Here is an 18,912-nt window from a genome sequence, read left to right as displayed (position 1 = left end):
ATCTAAGACATTAAAGGTGCTAGAGATGTTAAATAAGAACATCTCAAAGAGATAGATTTCAGGCAAACCAACAGAACAGAGGTTATCAAACAGCCACATGAAGGTCTGAGCCCATAATTAAGACTAAATGGTTACCAAGAGGAGGAGCGTATTTAAAGAAGAAGGAAAAGGGCTATATAAAGTCTACCTTTTACATTTAGTAAGTGTGGAGATAATAATGTCCGTGTTCCTCACTGCCACATACCCAGTATCTACCTCATTTCTTAGAGCTGAGCAGGTGCTCGTTGAATAGTTATTGAACGAATGAATAGGAAGGAAGGAGGAAGAAGCATAAAACAAGTGAAACAAGAGCTGCACAGGGTTGGGAGTGAAAAAGGGTCCCCAACAGCAATCTCAAGTTTGTCTATCCTTGCATAATATGCCACAGGTTCTCAAAAGTTAGAAGCTAACATACCATTTAGAAACTAACATATCAATTGTTAATCTGTGCCCAGGAGACGAAAAAATGACCAAATGACTATAGTAATGGCCATGATCCCCATTCAAGCCCACCTTTCCACCCCTTCCTCAATCACCAGACACTTATATATTTAGTCCAGAGACAAAATTGAGACTTGAAGATTAACGAGGGGAAGGAAATCAAAGATAAAGCTCGTGAAATAAACATCACCACTTGTTGATCTTTGATTAACTGGCTCTTCTTTCCGAAACAGGGCCTCTTTTTCTTTCTCTCTCTCTTTGCTTGCAGGTGACACCCACACATATCCTTCAGTGTTGGCAGAGATGCTCACTCAGATAACAACTGGAGTTCATGCTGCACATTTTCATCTTCATGTGTCATCATCACCAAGTAAAACCACAACTATAGGAAAACAAAGCTGTTTGCTGCTCTTCTGTTTCAACTGACATTTCCACCCAGCTCTCACAACTTGTTCTTTGGAGCCAGAGGAGTGTTTAAATCTATCATCAAGACAGCACTATCAAGATGCAATGTAAGGAGAATCTAGTCCACCCCTACTCTAGGAAAAATTCACCCTTCTGTGACTTTTCGTCCCCTTGAATTCCTGGCACTCCAACACCTTTCAAAATTTAATCAAGCAAACAGGATACGAAGCTGGTCTTTCGAAAGCATACATTCTGGCCTTTTGAGTAGCCTCAATAATGAGGTCAGCTTAGAAAAGACAAAATATTCTTGGATCACCTGTATTTCATCCCAAGCATTTTTCAAGTATGGAGCCCAAGTGTCCACACACCCTGAAAAGAACAAAAGAAATACCGCGAAAGTGTACTACATTCTGCTAAGGACAGTGGTCTGGGTTTCTAAGTTGTGAGAGCCTGTGAATCTTCGAAGGGAAAGCATCCATTCATTTGGGATGCCATCAGAGAAAGTGGAGAGATCCACCCATGCAGATTTGTTCCTTAAGAACCAAACTTCTGAGTACCACTAACGAAAAGTCAAGAGTGAGGCAGTGCCTCAACTTAGGAGACACAAATAAGTTACCAAACAAGGGTCTGGTAATGACTCTCAGACCATTCCAGTTGCTGCTGCTGGTGTGGTGGTTTGGCCTCCATTATGATGGATCTAGAAGTTTCTTTGATTTTTCTCACTCATCCATTATCTCTGTTACAGGCAAGATGAGAGAGGAGAAAGGGTACTGCTTAAAAAAAATCCATATTTTTTATCAGACTAGAGAAAAAAAGGTAATTCAAGGCTGTGAGCAATTATATCATTCAATAGTTATGTAGTTAGAACATGGTGGGAGATCTGTTAGGTAAAGTTATTAAGTTTGCATTTGATTTCACTTTGAACTTGGGTTTCAAGGTGCTAGAACCTTTTTACATAACTAGGTTACACTATTTTTATTAGCCCAATAAAGGAGCACTTATTGAGCAGATTCATTTAATGGCTGATTTTTACCAGTCTTGTCCCTTTCTTATTGAATTGGTTTGTCCAATTGAATTCATGAGTGATTAGCTAAGTTCAGGGTTTTTTGGAGTAGGAGGATGCATATAAACTCATCTTTTTCAAGTTTACCTTTATTAAATTTAATGAGCTCCATTTCAACAAAGAAGAGTCACTTTGGAGAAGAACTCATGGTACACCTATCTGACTTCAGGCCACCTTCAAAGAAGAGTTTGCAATGAAATAAATAGGAGCCGCTATGTAAATTATCAGACAAGCTCTGTGTCTCTTTTTCAAGGGCCTTCCCCTACCTGCAAGATGATAGCCATGTGTGTGTGTGTGCGTGTGTGTGTGTGGTGATTAACATATCTGATTTGAATTTTCAATTTACTAAAAGTGCCACAATTTTGTTTGTTGTTGGTCTTTTATTTTTAAACTGTTACAAGCCATTAGAGTGTTCAGTTATGAGCATGACAGATAAAGAAGCTGAAATTATCTATCCCCAGCATTTCATCTGTGAGCTCTTTTTGAATCATAGCCAGGCAAGGCATTTATAGAATTTGCTGGGGTCAAAAAAAAAAAAAAAGAGAAATGAGTAGCAGTTCATAGTGAGATGGGATTTTAACTACCAAGGCAACAGTGTTAGAAGTCTCAGTCTAAAGTCATGTTTAAAACATGGTCGATACTCTGTTAAGAGTAAATTTGGGAACTTCAATGGAAAAGCAACTTACTCTTGTCTGTGGCTTATTTAGCATGACCTTTTAAGATGATTCTAACAGTATTGGTTTTCATCACTGCACAAAAATTTCTAAAATGTGAATGAACTTCTATCTATCAGGTTTTCTTTCATCAAGTTCGGCTGTGTATTATATATGTTTTACCTCCTGTTTCACTGATAAAATGGATTTTTGAACTTATTAATAGAAAAGTAGAAAACATAGCTGACTCTCTCCTTCTCAGAGTATGATTAGTACATTTAAGCTGACCATTAATACATAAGTTGTATGCAGTTCATTCATTTAATCAATAAATATACATTTCATGCCAGGTACTATTCTAGGCACTGGGGATGTGGCAATAAACAAAGCAGACAAAGTTCCAACCCTCATGAAGCTTACATTCTACTTTGGGGAAACAAACAATAAACAAATAAATAAGTTTTTAAAAATCTTGCATAAGAGATGGTGAAATGCTATGGTAACAAGGCAAGCAAGGAAAGTATATAGGGTTGGTGGGGCAAGTGGGGGTATTAACTAGGGCAGAAAGTAACATTTGAGCAGAGGCCTGAAGGAAATGAGGGAGCAAGCCAGATAGATACCCAGAAGAGAACATTCCAGACAAAGGAAACAGTATGTGTAAAAGCCCCGAGATGGAAACATGCCTGTGATGTTTGAGGAGAAATATGTTGGAAAGTATGCATATACCTCTAGGAGAGATTTCCTGAGCCTCAAATGTGCTGAGAGTGAGAAATCACTCAGCCCAGGACTTGAGAAAATCCTTGCCACTGTCCTTGACTTGGGTCAATTACAGGTCTACAGCAGTGATGACCCTAGTTCTGGGTCCATCACTGCCACCATCTCTAACCTCCAGAATGTATTTGAATTTAACATTTTGGGGTCAGTCCCCAGGTGGGCTGTGGCTCTTATCCAGCAGAGAAAAAAGCTGAAATGAGGGATCTAACATCCATTTAACCATCAACATCTCCATTAAATTAGCCATGATAACTAGTGGATCCGTTAGTTAACCCAAGGGACTGATGGGGTCAAGACTAAAGTTTGATGTCTCTCGTAGAACATTCACATCACACAAAATGCACAGTCTGACATCTCAAAGATCTAAACCATTGGTCTGATGAGAAATTGTGACTAAAGCCAAGTAAACAAACCAGGAGTGTACCTTGCTTGAAATAAAACTACTATCTGAAAGTTTGGGTTTTTTTTAAAAAGCTAAACTGGAGATTTACTTTAAAAGATTTATCCCACACCATTTTTAAATAGCAAGTTTTCTCCAGATTCATGGCCAAAACTGAAGCATACCTGCTTTGAAAGACAAATACTAAAGCATAAATTTAAAAACAGGTACGTGACAGTTCAGTAATTTTACCACTGAGTACACAGAACATAATGTACACTTGGTCTCTTTAAACTGGCATGCTTAGTCCAACATAAGTGAGTTCACAATCAAAAATTATAGAAATACTGTTAACTATGAGACTCTTACAATAATAGCAGCAAATGACATTATTTTCTTCATAATTACCTTATGTGAAACTGTAAAAGCATTGCTCCAACCACTGTTTTTAAACCATTTCTTGGCTCATACTAATAATGAAAATGGACTTCCCTGTTAACATTTCTACTTTGGCTCTGTTCAGAGTGAGTAAGAGAAATCTAAAGTGTGATTCATCTTTAGTAGACCTATTTTTCCCATCAGAAAATAAAACCATTTTTTTTACCAAAGATCAAATCTTTCCATTTTTGAAATTTATGTTTCGACATTGCCCTTTCTAAAAATTCTCTAGCTCTATCATTTTCAAATCCAATCCAGTCACTTGGATTAAAGAACTCTGTGTGCCAAGAGGCTGGCAATGCAGCACACGTGCCAGTAGAAATTCAGGAGTTTTTGTCACCCAAGTACTAGCGAGTTTGACCTTCTTTGGGTTAATTATATTCATGGAATGGAAGCCCATTCCAAAGTCAACTGAAGTACAATATTTTCTGTCTGGAATCATAGGATTCCTATCCCTCCCCACATCACACACACAAAAAAAAAATTAAAGAAGACTTCTTTCTATACATAAAAGTGGGGGGCAGAATGCTGTACATTTCATTACAAGCTAAAATATTCCAAAACAGGAAAATGGCAGAAGTTAAGAGATTCTCAAATTTTATAGCACCTTATCCCTGGGTAGTGGGTTTAAATTTGTGTTACAATATTCTTCCCCTTCTCGGGGCATTTCCCAGTTTAATCTTTATACATAATTTATATGGCAATAATAATAATAGCTAACATTATTTGTCAGGTATGGTAGTAAGCATCAGGGACAAGCATGAAAAAAGGACAAATTTGGGCCATGCCCTGATGGAGATTATAGTATAGGGACAGAGCAGTACATCACTGGTCCAGTACATTATGATCATTACCTCCATTTTATAGTTGAAAAGCCAGAGTCTTAGAAAGTCAGCAACTTGCCTGAGGCCAACTAGTAATGGGACTTGGACAAGATCTATTTCATCTGCTTCTACAACCTAGACTCCTCTAACGTCTGAATAAATCGAGGCACTGAACAAATTGTAAAGGCAGCAGTAAAGCTCTTCTTCAAGGTCCCCAGGCATACTCCATTTGACCCAAACCGGAGGCAGAAAAATATCTGTGCTCATTACAAGGTCAGGCTTTACAGGGTCAGGCTTTGTTGAGTATCTTGAGAACTTTGATGTGGACTCAAAAGACATACTCCAAAATACTTTTCCATGTCATTGGACCTCCAGGGTAAACACACAGCTGAACCCACAGAGTTCTGGAGCGCTGAGCCCTAAAGCACATAAAGTCTCTGTAAAGGAGTTCTTGCCACATTTCCTTTTGCCTGTTGTCTTCTGGAAATCTTCCACCAGATGCCAGCTACTCCCTGAGCACACTGGCAAGAGTCCCATCATTCCCTTCTATTCTCCTCCTTTAGAAGAAGCATCTTGGGACTCATCCTCCATATACCCTAATGAGTACTAACACCCCTTTCTCACAGTATCATTGCTGCTCTGGATACGCTTTCAGCATCCCACTTTAGATTTCTGCACAGATAACAAAGAGACCAACCCAGCAAATCTGAAATATGTGGAACAGAAAAGCCCCCTCTATGATGTGACTGGAATGATCTGCTAAAGAAATAACACTTCATAGTATTCAAATAATTTTGACATCGGGTGGTTTCATTTCCTGACACATTCTTCTGTGGTTTGGGGGGACTGCTTTATTCTTTTCAAATCATATTGTCAATACTACATTGAATTCCCATTGCAGGGAGTAAGAAGAGCAAGACTGCTTCAAATTGCTTTGAAGGTATTCCACTGGTCCAAAGGACTAAATATGACCAGAATTCAAAAAAACAAAAAAACAAAAAACACAATGTCTATATCTTTCTTAACCAAAAGTATTAAATAGGAACTAGTGGCTCATTTCACGAATGAGAGACAGTGTTTTAATGATTTTAAAAATATGAAGTCTCCCCCCTCCCCCACCCTTACCTACCCCCACCCTAAACGCCTCTTTAACCAAAAGGAATGGTTTTGTAACCTTTCTTCTCCATCTAAAAAGTCCTTCCATATGACACTCCACTTGGCCACAGTGTTCAGGTGAGTGAGATGAAAAAGAAGTGAAATGGAAAACAGATTTCAAGGCTAACAGAATCCACTGGCTTTTTGTTCTCTACTGTAACCTCTTGATCAAGTCAATAAATACATGGTAAGTTGAAATTTGGGTCATGGCACTACAAGATAGAGCCTGCCACAGCAATATTCTTTAACTTCATTTCAGAGCCTCAAAATACTGTTATTTGGTCTAGTCATTCAAGAAACATTGGCATCGTTGGCCTAATAGGAGCCCCTAATGGGAGCTGGTGGCTGGCTGAAGACGAGGCAGTTTTTTCCTATCCAGAGCAGTTGTGTTGAGCAGGTGAAGCGCTGCCAGCCGGCTTGCATCTGGATAGGCGTCCATGTCAGGAACGGTATGCCGCAAAGTCGCGTGCTGGGGCGTAGGGTTGGTAGTGCCTTCGGGTGGGCCCTGGCCTCCGGGGGGTCATGTTCATATAGTCACTCTGAAGGATCCTACTCCTCTTGGTCTTCATCTGCAGAAAAGAGAAACATCACTGTGAAGGGGGTGGGGGCACAGAAAGAGACGTCATGGGAGGAGCTCTAAGACTTGGGAGCAACTATTCAGAACATAGACTGTCAAATGAAGCTGAATACACCTGACTTCGTTGAGCGCCTTGGACCTGGATAGTGACTAATCAAACCTAATTACTTTGGACTCTTCCAAATTGCGAAATCGGAATCAAACAACGTATTTTAGATAAGTGTACCCATGTTACTCTTAATACAATCATTTGATCTGAATTCCAAAAGCATATCTAATTAACGTATCCTTTGTTGATATGTAAATACTCTTTAAGGCCCTTCCTCCTATGAAAAGGTTGAGCTTCTCCACTGCAATCTTCTTACGTTAGTCATTTGGTTAACAAGCTGTTTTTCCTTAAGTAATCCAAGAGGACCTTAGATTCTGAAATGATCATAAAATTCATAGCAGTGGAGTCCAAATTAGTGGAGAGTTATGGTTCTAGACAACTACTTACATTCCTATTCTTTTATATGCACATACATTTCTGTAAAGACAATAGTGTCCTTCATCTCTGTTCCTCAGACTCTGCTCCTTCTTCCCCTTTCTATCAGGGGTAAGGGAAGAAAGTAGGGGCAATCCTAAACCCAGAGCAAGAGCATACTTGCCATAAATCTTAGCAAAGTTTTGATTGGGCATTAGGAGCATCTTTTCTGAACCAACGTGATGGTAAAATTTACATATTTGATAAAAGTCCCATAAAAATTCTAGAAATAGAAAGCTACCCAGATTTCTGAATGCAGAATTCTCTATTATGAAAAAACAAAATGTCTATTTCCTGGCACCTAGGCCTGGTGCATAAGTAGATATATTGCATGTGAATGGAATGAACACTTGAATAAATATGTAAGCAAGTGACTTCTGCCCTGGCCTATTTCCATGCACTCCTCCATGAACCATTCATACCTTCGTTGTCAAATGGGCAGGAGCAAGTGTTGAAGGTTGGAAAAATACTGACTCCCACTTTACCAAATACAGCTAACATGTTTTCAGTTCTCATCATTTGAATTCTCAGCCACATTCTACACTAATGATTATTCTCTCCTTTTTGAAACACTCTTCCATTTGCCTTCTGTGAGATGGTACCATCCTGGTTTTCATCCTACCTGTCTGGCTACTCCTTGCCTGCCTCCCTTGCAAGCTCATCCTTCTTTAAGTAGTCATTCAATGTGAGTTCCCCATAGACTTCTACTCACTCCTTCCTCTCTCTCTCTAGGCAATCTCATCCCCATTTGCAACTATTCACCCAAATTTATATCTCTGACCTAGACCTCAAAGGCACTTAAAACTCAACATGTCCAAAAGGAAACTCAAGAGCCTCCCCTAAAGTCTGGTCCTCTCTCATTGTTTCTGATCTCAGCGGGTGATATTACCATATATACGGTTGCCCAAACCAGACGACCTAAGCCTCATTCTTGACACAACCAGCTCCCTATCCCCTGTTCCAGGGGACATTTGACAATGTCTGAAGATATTTTGGGTTGTCACATCTAGGAAGAATGCTATGGCACCTAGTGGGTAGAGGCCAGAGATGCTGCTGAATACCCTCTGATGCACAGGGCAGCCCCTACAACAAAGAATTATCCAGCCCAAAATGTCAATAGTGCCAAGACTGATAAATCATGATCGAAGGAGTCTGATCATGAAAATGAATGGAGTGAAAGGGAAGTAATGGATACAAAATATGTGACCAAATTTAGAATGAATATTATTGGATTGCTTGTCCCTTCCTTTTTGCTCATACCCAGAGATGACTGATGATTTGAGCCTGGGAGCCTGGAAGGATGCTGCTCCATCCATAGATATAAGACAAGACAGTAGGAGAAGTAGATTTGTAAGAGAAGGTTACAAATTCAGCTTTGGTGATTTGGGATTTGAATGATGGATGAATGATCCAGCTGAAACTAAGAAGACCACAACATTAAACAGACATAATTGGGAGATTCATTCAAGAGAAGTAGCCATGGAAACCAAGTGGGTGAGGGAAGTTGCTCTTCAAACATCTTGGCTCTACATCCTTTCTATAAATGAAAGACTAGAGTTCTCTTGGGCACAAGGTTATGACACGGCAGGAGTAAGGGCAAGGAAACGTCTGCCCCCAAATAAATGTGGAAGGCTGCTAATGATACCCTGGCAAGAATCTTAGCTCTTACTGCAGCTCTGAGGACTTCCCTTGACAGACTCCCAATGGCAGCCTTTGCCTTCAGACACCCAAATAAAACTATAGCTGGCCCCAATAATGAAGATGTCTTGAGTCTGAGGCTCTCCAGGTTGCACAAAGACTATGAAAGATCTGCTCAATTGGCTCCCATGCTTACCCTCATGCTGTTATCATATAGTGGACTTAGTCCACTTAGCCATAAACATAAAAGTGGGATGGAATTGACACGTGCATGGCTGGGAACACCATACAGAACCCATAGTGTCCAGCTGCATCTAGCACATGCCTATATGTGTGGGGAGTATTTGCCTTATGTGTCTGTGTGACTGGGTCATCTATTCTGCCCCTTCACCAATCCGCTGTGTCTGCTAAAGATGTGTGACTTCACAATCTATCTTCCCTTGCCCTTCCTCCACTCCCACTCTTACCTCCTTATTTCCTCAAAACAACAGCAAGACAAAAGACAGTTCGCTTAAAGACACAGTCTTCAAGAACACACTGAATTTAAAGGCAGATACTACCTATCCACATACTATCTACGTTCCCTACATTGTGATTGATAGTGGAGAAGACCATGTTTTTTAAAAGGCTCCTTTAAGAAAGAGAATAGGTTTTACCATTCAGCTGAGTGAATGGTGGATTGAGTGACAGTAACAGGTGCTGTTCTGCAGCAGCCTGGCAGAGGATAGCTCTTTATTTATTCAAATGTCAGCAACAGGTCAAGAACAGAGATAGAATGTGCAGCTGCTCCCAGAAACCCACTCAACCTACAACTGCCTACCGTAGCACATCACAAGCACTCAGGAAGTTCCGGGAAAACAGCAGCTACACCAAGGCACAATGTAGACCAGTCAAAAATAGGATCCCAGAATAGGACACAGGAAATGGCTGAACTCTAGGGATCCCTAATGCCCTGTCTAGCTTAGCAAGTTGGTGGTTGCTTAGATAGTAACAGTAGCAAGAAAGATGAGCCACAGGTAAAAATGCTGTATTATTCAACATAATATACATATATATTTATTTCACACCCTTTTGGTCAGAGAGTATAAAGATCTAGGTTGAGATGCAAATAAAGAGTTCTTATTGGACAACCTGACTACAAGAGACCACAGGATATAAGATTATGCCAACAACTGGCTCTTCCTAATTCACGGGGAACCTATGAACTAGAATAAGACTAAAATAAGTTTTATCAAGACAAAGCAAGTAGTGCTACTAAAGAAAAGCCCATAGCATCTATGATGTTTCCAATTTGAAAGTAAACTGTTTAAATTCACTGAAAAGGAGAAGCAGGCTTTGTTCCTCTGGGCAGTCCCAGTCACTGAGCCTGGAATTAGTGCCTGATAATAGTAACTGATATTCTAATGCGTATTTACGATAAGTTTTAAATGATGAGCAGCACCCTTCTGACCACTGAAAGTTAAAGTAATTCTCAAAACTACCTCCTGGGAAGCTGGTCAATTACATTGACCTAAGTCAGCATATTATAGGGGAGCACCTATCTTGGAGATGTACCCAAAAAGCCGCTGCACCTATATTTTAGATTAAGACATTGAAATTCCTAAGGGATAAAAATAAGGACTAAGGTTCTACATTCTAAATCATTGGCAAGTACCACAGAGGTTCAAAAGTGGGAAGGTACCTTGAATGAAAACACCAAGATCCAGAAAGATAAAGGACTCAACTGACATCAGAGGAAGAATTTAGGCAATTTTCTCTACATAAAAAGCTCTCAGGGTTGGGCAACTTAGAGAAGGCAAGACAGGTAAATATCAACTTGATATCTAGTATAAAGGATTTCCAGGAAAAAGTAGCCACTTTGTTCCTTACCCTGTAGAAGGTACAGATTAGGCAACAGGCAGCTTAGCAAATGTCCATCTGCCCTTAGAATCTCTCACAATGCATGTGGGGAATGGGAAGGATGGAGAGGCAAACTTTGGTAATAGGCCAACGAAGTTTAAAAGGATCTCGGGCTGCATCTATCATTGACATGACCATGAACTCGGGGATGCCCTCCTCACCTCCACCTACCACCACCACCCAGCACTATAACAATGCTATAGTAAATAGGATGATTCCACTTGTCATGGTTTTCACTGACCCATGTGTAGATTAGTTAAATGTGTGGAATATGCCTTAAAGACCTTTATGGGGGTTATCAATTCAACAATCTGACAAGCACTCATTAAGCATTAAATATGCTTAATACCAGATGGATGGTGAATATCAAGAGAAAGAGTCCTTTGTCCTTGAGGAGTAACATTTCTTATTGAAGACATGACTCATACATGCGTCTGACTTATAGAAAAAAATTCAAAGACAACATGGAATCAAAGCAGGAGATACTCTGTCCCACACCATGTACATGAGAATGGGAGGTTTCTGAGTAAGGGGAAAGAACCTTTGGTAAGGGAGTCCCAATTTACCAGTAAATACAGTCATCAAGATATGTTCAAAACTTCAATTTTGAAGAAGGTAAAGAAAAATATGCCAAGTTTGTTACTTGAACATTTGCACAAGTTGGTAAACTCTTAATTCAGTGCTGAGAGCTCAGAAAAGTCTAACTCCCATTATAGTTTCATAATGACAGCAACCATACTTGGCCTCACAAAATTCAACTGCTTCAGAGGAGATAAAAATATGACTCAGATAAACAGACCTAGTTTCTTTGCTAGGTTTGAATGCAGAATGCATAATTTCAGTAGCCAAATTTCTCACAATTTTTGACCCTGAACCAAAATTGTTCATTGGTTTCATTGCCTAGATTCCCAAGTTGCTTAGATTCTTTTACATATATGTATATTAAAGCTATTTTACGTGTCATAATGATATTGCAAAATGGGGAGAAGAAAAGTACCTGGCCCTAAGACTCCCAACCATCACCCGCAATGTACCCATTTAGCTTCTTATTCTGCCTGGCCACCTAATTAATGCCTTCTAAAAACTAGAATTCACATTAGGTTTTCATCTCCAATACAGTTGAAAGCTAAAAGAGAGCCTACTCAAACCTAGCAGGGAAAAAGTAGCAATAATAGTAACAATCACATGCTAAACAGAAAATAAACCACACAGGCACAGTTCTTGAACATGTTCAGATTACATGTGTAGTGGAAAAGGTACACAAAAGCAGTGTTGCTTCTCTTACCCAGCAAGCACCAAGAGCCACTGTTGCTAGCAAGCTATAGAAACCTAGGATTCCACCAACCACCACCAGTGCCCAAAATGGCTTGGAAGATTCAGGAGACAGATGAGCTGGACAAAGATGTTTCTCTGAAAAATAGAATAGAGTGGGTTAAATGACATGGGAATGGCACTTGAGTACATTTCCTTCCTTCTGAACATTATGGAAGAACGGGAGATGAATCAAAATATGCAAAATATCACTAGCTTAGAATGTGCAGACTTCCTCTTTGGGAAGTCACTGATCATGACCTAGTTTTCAAGACTGCCATTGAAAACCATTACTTTAGAGTGGTGCACTGGTAGAGTTGCGTGTTACCTTTCACGTGGATAATGGTCCCATTGCTCTTCTCATTGTCTATGTAAGGAGGTGGATACATGACTTCAATTTTGCAGAAGTAAATATCCGTTTGGTTAACAAACAAATTTCGGAGGTAGAATGTCACTGTTTCATTGCCCAATTTCCCATCACAGTCGAATCCTGTACTTGAGTAGAACTGAGGCTGATGGGAGTAATTTCCATTCACAACGCAGACTTCCACAGCACTATCTACTCCCTTATAAAGGGATGCCCGGAACTCCTTTGAGAAGAGGTTGTGAGTGTACTTGCAGCTAAGGTTGACCTCATTGTTGTACACCACAAGCCTGGGCAACTGCTTCACCAAAATCTTGTTTTCTGAAGGAGGAAAAATCATTTGCTTAGAACAAGGTCATGAGGACTTTTTTATCCCCCTGAAATCAAGATATAGTAATGAACAAAATAAACAGATCTCCAGCAAAGGCTTTCTCTTGGCAGAAGAAGATGCAGGAACTCTTCGGAAGACAATACACTGAGAGTTTAAAAGTTTACATTTTTATATTATTTCCATCCTTCTTAGAATGGGACAATGAAGAATGCTTTCACTTGGAGGGCAGAAGGTGGCCTCCTTTTGGCATTGAGCACCACAGCTATGCATTTGGAATTTTTGAATCTTGACTAAGATTCCAAAGATGTTAATCATGTTTAATTTTGTTATTTTCCTGATTGAGTGGGATACTTAGAAATGGCTTGTAACACCTGACATAGATACACAAATAGATTTGTCTTTAAGTTGTGATGCAGGTTTTTGTGAAGGAATTAAAATGTTTTGAGCCATTTGACTTTATTGGGATGAAGAGTAAGAAGGATGAAGTAGGATAAAGAGTAAGAGAAAACATAACCCAAGGAGTTTAACTTACCTTCCATAGCATATTCTGAGAGAAGCCTTCTCAAGAACTTCACATATTTGTTCCCTTAAATCACAGAAGATAGAAGAGATATACAAGAGTTCCCCCTCTTTGCCATTTTTCTACCATTATGCTATTCCAGTAAATGATCAAAGAATCTGGAGACCATCTAGTTCAATCTTTTCACTTTTAAAACAAAGAACCTGAAGCTAGGTGTTATAACCTACATGTAGAAGAGACCATATCCATCCCATCTTACTTCCCACTATATCACCATTGCCTGGAACACAACAATATATATATATATAATGACTGTTTAAGGCCTAGAAATAATAGATGATTTGTCTAAATCACTAAAGAGATGATGAGCAAAGCTAAGACTAAAAAACCCAAGTAAACTACAATAACCTGAGAAATAGACCACTTAAGCATTAAGAATCAACTTTGCAAAGTTCTCTAAATTTTCCATTATTCTAAAACAATGAATTGCTTTGTGTCTCTGACTCAAACTTTAATAAGAACCAAACATTTTTGCCATTATTTTGGGGTATGCTAATAATTGTCTACCTATTTTCATTTTCTTTAAAAAAAAATGTTAGGGGTGCCTGGGTGGCTCAGTTGGTTAAGCGTCCGACTTTGGCTCAGGTCATGATCTCATAATCCATGAGTTCAAGGCTGACATCAGGGTCTGTGCTGATAGCCCAGAACCTGAAACCTGCTTTGGATTCTGTGTTTCCCTCTCTCTCTCTCTGCCCCTCTGCTGCTCATGCTCGTTCTCTCTCTCAAAAATAAACAAACATTGGGGCGCCTGGGTGGCGCAGTCGGTTAAGCGTCCGACTTCAGCCGGGTCACGATCTCGCGGTCTGTGAGTTCGAGCCCCGCGTCGGGCTCTGGGCTGATGGCTCGGAGCCTGGAGCCTGATTCCGATTCTGTGTCTCCCTCTCTCTGCCCCTCCCCCGTTCATGCTCTGTCTCTCTCTGTCCCAAAAATAAATAAACATTGAAAAAAAAATTTAAAAAAAAAATAAAAAATAAACAAACATTAAAAAATATTTTTTAAGGTTATTTGAAGCAACATCCCACACACCCATACTGAAGAGCCAAATAGAATAAAAATCTATTAAAATAAAACCTACAATTTAGCCTGGATTTGAGTTCAAGTGCTCAGGTGTTTTGTTTTTGCTTTGGGAAGAAGGAAGATGCACAGAACTAAATCACTAAAAGCTTTTCATCACCTATATAGTTCTAAACACTAGTTGTACACCAAGAACTTAAAAAACAAAAACAAAAACCTATCCAGGTCCCATTTCCAGAAATTCTGATGAAATTTGTCTATGCTGGATGGGAGAAGGGATTTGTATCATCTATTTTCATTTTTTAAAACAACTTATTGGGATACAAGTCATGTACCATAAAACCACTCTTTTTTTTATAAAAAAAAGTATACAATTATACGTATAAAGTATATTATAATATACTTTATAATAAAGTATATAATGTATACAATTCAGTGGTTGTGTTTCATTTTGTTTTCTTTGTTTATAGTTGACACACAACGTTACATTAGTTTCAGTTGTGCAACATAGCGATTCAACGAGTTTATACTTTATGCTATGCTCACTACAAGTGTAGCTATTATCTTGTCACCATACAACCATATTATAATATCATTGACTGTATTCCCTGTGCTGTACCATTTATTCCCATGACTTACTCATTCTACAGTTGGAAGCCATATCTCCCAGTCCCTTTCACCCATTTTGCCCACCACCCCCACCTCCTTTCCCTTTGGCAGTGGTTTTTTTACTATACTCACAAATTATGAATGGATTGCCACAATCTGATTCCAGAATATTGTATTTTCTTACCCCAAAAAAGAAATCCCATGCTCATTAGCAATGACTCTCCATTCTTCCTTCCCTCTAGCCCCTGGCAATCACTAAACTGTTTTCGATCTCCATGGATGTGCTTATTCTGAGCATTTCACATATATGGGATCATACAATATGTGGCCTTTTTTGTCTGGTTTCTTTCATTTAGCATAATCTTTTCAAGGTTCATCTATGTTGTAAAATGTATCAGAACTTTATTCCTTTTCATGGCCAAATAATATCCTGCTGTATGGATATACCAATTTTTTTTCTATTCATCATTTGCTTTCACTTCTTCGTTATTATGAATAATGCTGCTATGAGTGTTCGTGTGCACATTTTTGTGTGGACACGTTTTCAGTTCTCTTGGGTGTATACCAGGAGGGGAATTGCTAGGTCATATGGTTTAACTCTGTTTAACTTTATGAGGAACTGACAAAATATTTTCCAAAGCAACTGCAGTATTTTACACATCTACCAGCAGTGTATGAGGGCTCTGATTTCTCCACATTCTTGCCAACATTTGTTATTGTTCATCTTTTTTATTATAGCCATTCTAGTGGATATGAAACCGTATCTTATTGTGGTTTGATATGCATTTCTCAAATGACTATGATGTTGAGCATTTTTATGTGCTTATTAGCATTTGTATATCCTTTTTAGAGAAATGTTTATTCAGATTATTTGCCTACTTAACTGGGTTGCTTTTTTATTGTTGAATCATCAGAGTTCTTTACATATTTTTGATGCAAGTTCCTTATCAGATATGTGATTTGCAAATATTTTTCCCATTCTATGGATCATCTTTAGTATTGCCATAAAAATTCCCCCCCTTTGATTCTAATATTTAGTTAGGGTTGAAAATCACTATCGTGTAACAGATTTCTTAAGCTGACAGCATATTAGAATCACCTGAAATTTTAAAAACCCTTGATTCCCAGGCCTGTTCAATCAGAATCTCTGTGTACAGGATCCAAACATCAGTACTTTCAGTTTCTCAGGAGATTCTAATTTTCAGTGGTTACAGAACCTTACAGTTGAAAACTCATTTCTTATCCTCAACTCATAGGCCTCCACGGGCTTTTCCAACCTCATTTCCTCAAACCCAAGCCTCCATTAGCCAGACTATTTAAGTCAACATCTCAGCAACGTACTGTGTGAGCATTGCTCTCTCTATACTTTGTTAACTAATTTCATGGCCTAGAATATCTCCCTTCTCAGGTCTCAAAACGATTACTATCTGTATCATTTGGTCAGGTTCTACATTTTGAGCACCTCCTGTTTCATATGCTTTAAGCTTTTGACTTGTGTGTATTTCCTCTAGACTTCTAGTTTCCATGTCTTCTTTGAGCAAGGACAACCTTTTATGTTTCTTTGTATGGTACCATGTGAATAATAGGATCTCATTAAATAATCAATAAGTGAAAGATGGTAATCTGACTGTATCATTGTTATCAGCAGCTAGGTCTGATTACCAGCTCACTAAATCCTTATTCAAAATGTGTGTCTCAACAACTGAGCTTCATTTATGATTCATTCAAACACTCCCTAAAAGCACTGAAAAGCACATGTAAGGAATCAAAAAGTTCAACCTGTTATGATAGGGAAATGCAACTTGTGTTTTGTTTTGTTTTATTTTGTTTGGTTTTATACTTTGCTTACCTAGAAAGAATCATTGAACCATTTCTGCCTAGAAGAACCAAACCCAGCAAGAAATGCCAGCATCTCCCCTCCTTTTCAAGGAGTACAGGTTAGCTATTGGTATTTCCGCTTACTGAGCCCTCCAAGGGTTGTTTCTCTTACTAATTATTTGGATTCTGTTTTAAGAGACAGTCAAATTCTTCCTGCTCTGCCTTCAAGAGCTGCTATAAGGAAAAAGATGACAACAGGACTTCTTTGCCAAGGTAATAAAAGGGAGAATAGGCAGATAAACCAAGAAAATCTAGAGAGAAACCCTGGAAGGTTAGCCACTTTGGCTTCCTTCTCCCAGCACCCACAGTGAGGTAGAGAGAGGAAGGGAGACGGAAGAAGGAAGAGAAGCTCTAGCATTTATACTCCAGTAGTTTGCTTAATATTCTTGTGTAACTCAGAATATGACACCTTCCCAAGATGCACACAGAAGAGAAAATTTCATTTCCCAAAGATGAACAGGGCGCAGTTTCTATCCTCGGGCAGTTTACAGCCTGATGGGAAAGAAAGGTACGTAAACAAACGGCTACTTTTAAAATACTGGCACAGTGATCTGCACAGTGTTTCTAGATGTGACTGGAGAACCAGCTCAGGATTTCTGAAAGTGAGTGCTGACCTAAGTGTTGACGTATGCATACACTTATTCAACAAGTTTATTAAGTAAAAGCCTAGCTAAGATGAGCCTTTGTGTCAGGGGTGGGGTGAAGTAGGAGACTGTGTGGTAGGACATGGGGCATGAAGTAGTGGACTGCAGGGAATATAAGACAAAGAGAGAAAAAAAAGAGTCTAGGCAGAGGAGATAAGGAGGTGAGAAAGAGTATGGCAGAGGTAGAGAATTATAGCTACCTCAATTTTGCTGGACCATGACTTGTAAAAGACAAGATTGGCAAACAAGCAGAGTTCATAGCTTGGGCTCTCTCTTGCAGGTGATGAGGACCTATTGAAGCATCGTAAGCAGAAAGGTGATTTCATTTTATAAAAAATATGGAGGGGCGCCTGGGTGGCTCAGTCAGTTAAGCGGCCGACTTCGGCTCAGGTCACGATCTCGCGGTCCGTGAGTTCGAGCCCCGCGTCAGGCTCTGTGCTGACCGCTCAGAGCCTGGAGCCTGTTTCGAATACTGTGTCTCCCTCTCTCTCTGACCCTCCCCCGTTCATGCTCTGTCTCTGTCTCAAAAATAAATAAATAAATAAATATGGAAGGTAAATTTGAAGGGCACAAGTAAGAAAACATGGAGACCATTAGGATACAATCATAGTAGTCTAGGCAAGAGGTGATAAGGGCCTGAACTACAATTACAAAGAAGTGGATGAACTCAAGAAATATTTACAGGTTAAAATTGGCAGAACTCAACCTTTTCTATGAGACGTTGACTTTGTATAACTGTGTCCACGCCCAGTCTAGGTGGCCGTGTCCACACCTTGATGCCTGGATGAGCCGGGCTTTGCCTGCGTCATAGTGGAGGGGTCATTTAGGGTTGGGCTCGCCCCACTCCCTTTTTCTGGTTTCTTTTCTAATAAAGATGGAACAGTTAAAAAAAAAATTGGCAGAACTCAGCATTGGCTTAGATGTGGTAAGTGAGGGAGAAGGAGGAGTTAAAAATGATTGTCCTCAGGCCCACAGACCAACCAAGTAAGTAATACTGTTTTGCCTACATCTCTTCTTCACTCATTATGCCCAGAAACTGAGGTAAAGTTTATACATCTGGGCTATGAAAAGACGTTCTTCCAGCCTAAGAGATCACTGCAAAGAAAATGTGAGTTACCTCCAAGGTTCCTGGGAACACAGTTGACTGCCTGGAACTTTGTTCAGCGTTTTCTGTTTTCACAAAGGAGAAGTGGTAGTCTTCCTCTCCTGAAACTGATTTTCCTTCACAAAGCATAATATAGTGATAATATTTTCCTTCTGTTTATCGTGGAGCCTCCAAAGTCAAACCTCAGCATGTTTAAGACTGCTGGGATATCTCCTGAACATATTCTACCTCAGCACTACAAATTGAGAAATTTCTCAGGGAAAAGCAA

General features: G+C 39.4%; 1 protein-coding gene across 1 annotated transcript in view; it reads right to left on the bottom strand.

Moving 5' to 3' along the window:
- Positions 1-2,908: 2,908 nt before the first annotated feature.
- CD28 (CD28 molecule) overlaps positions 2,909-18,912 on the bottom strand; it is a 30,829-nt gene continuing 14,825 nt past the window's right edge. Inside the window, exons 2-4 of the mRNA XM_043577596.1 lie at positions 12,448-12,804; positions 12,094-12,218; positions 2,909-6,740 (exon numbers count right to left, since the gene is read on the bottom strand). Coding sequence (XP_043433531.1) covers positions 6,612-6,740; positions 12,094-12,218; positions 12,448-12,804 — 611 coding nt within the window. The 3' untranslated portion in view covers positions 2,909-6,611. The remainder of the gene's footprint in view (positions 6,741-12,093; positions 12,219-12,447; positions 12,805-18,912) is intronic.

The sequence above is a fragment of the Prionailurus bengalensis genome, chromosome C1, assembly GCF_016509475.1.
Source record: "Prionailurus bengalensis isolate Pbe53 chromosome C1, Fcat_Pben_1.1_paternal_pri, whole genome shotgun sequence".
NCBI classification, from domain to species: domain Eukaryota; kingdom Metazoa; phylum Chordata; class Mammalia; order Carnivora; family Felidae; genus Prionailurus; species Prionailurus bengalensis.
The sequence above is the reverse complement of the archived record's forward strand: the minus strand, read 5'-3'. Positions and strand labels throughout refer to the sequence as shown.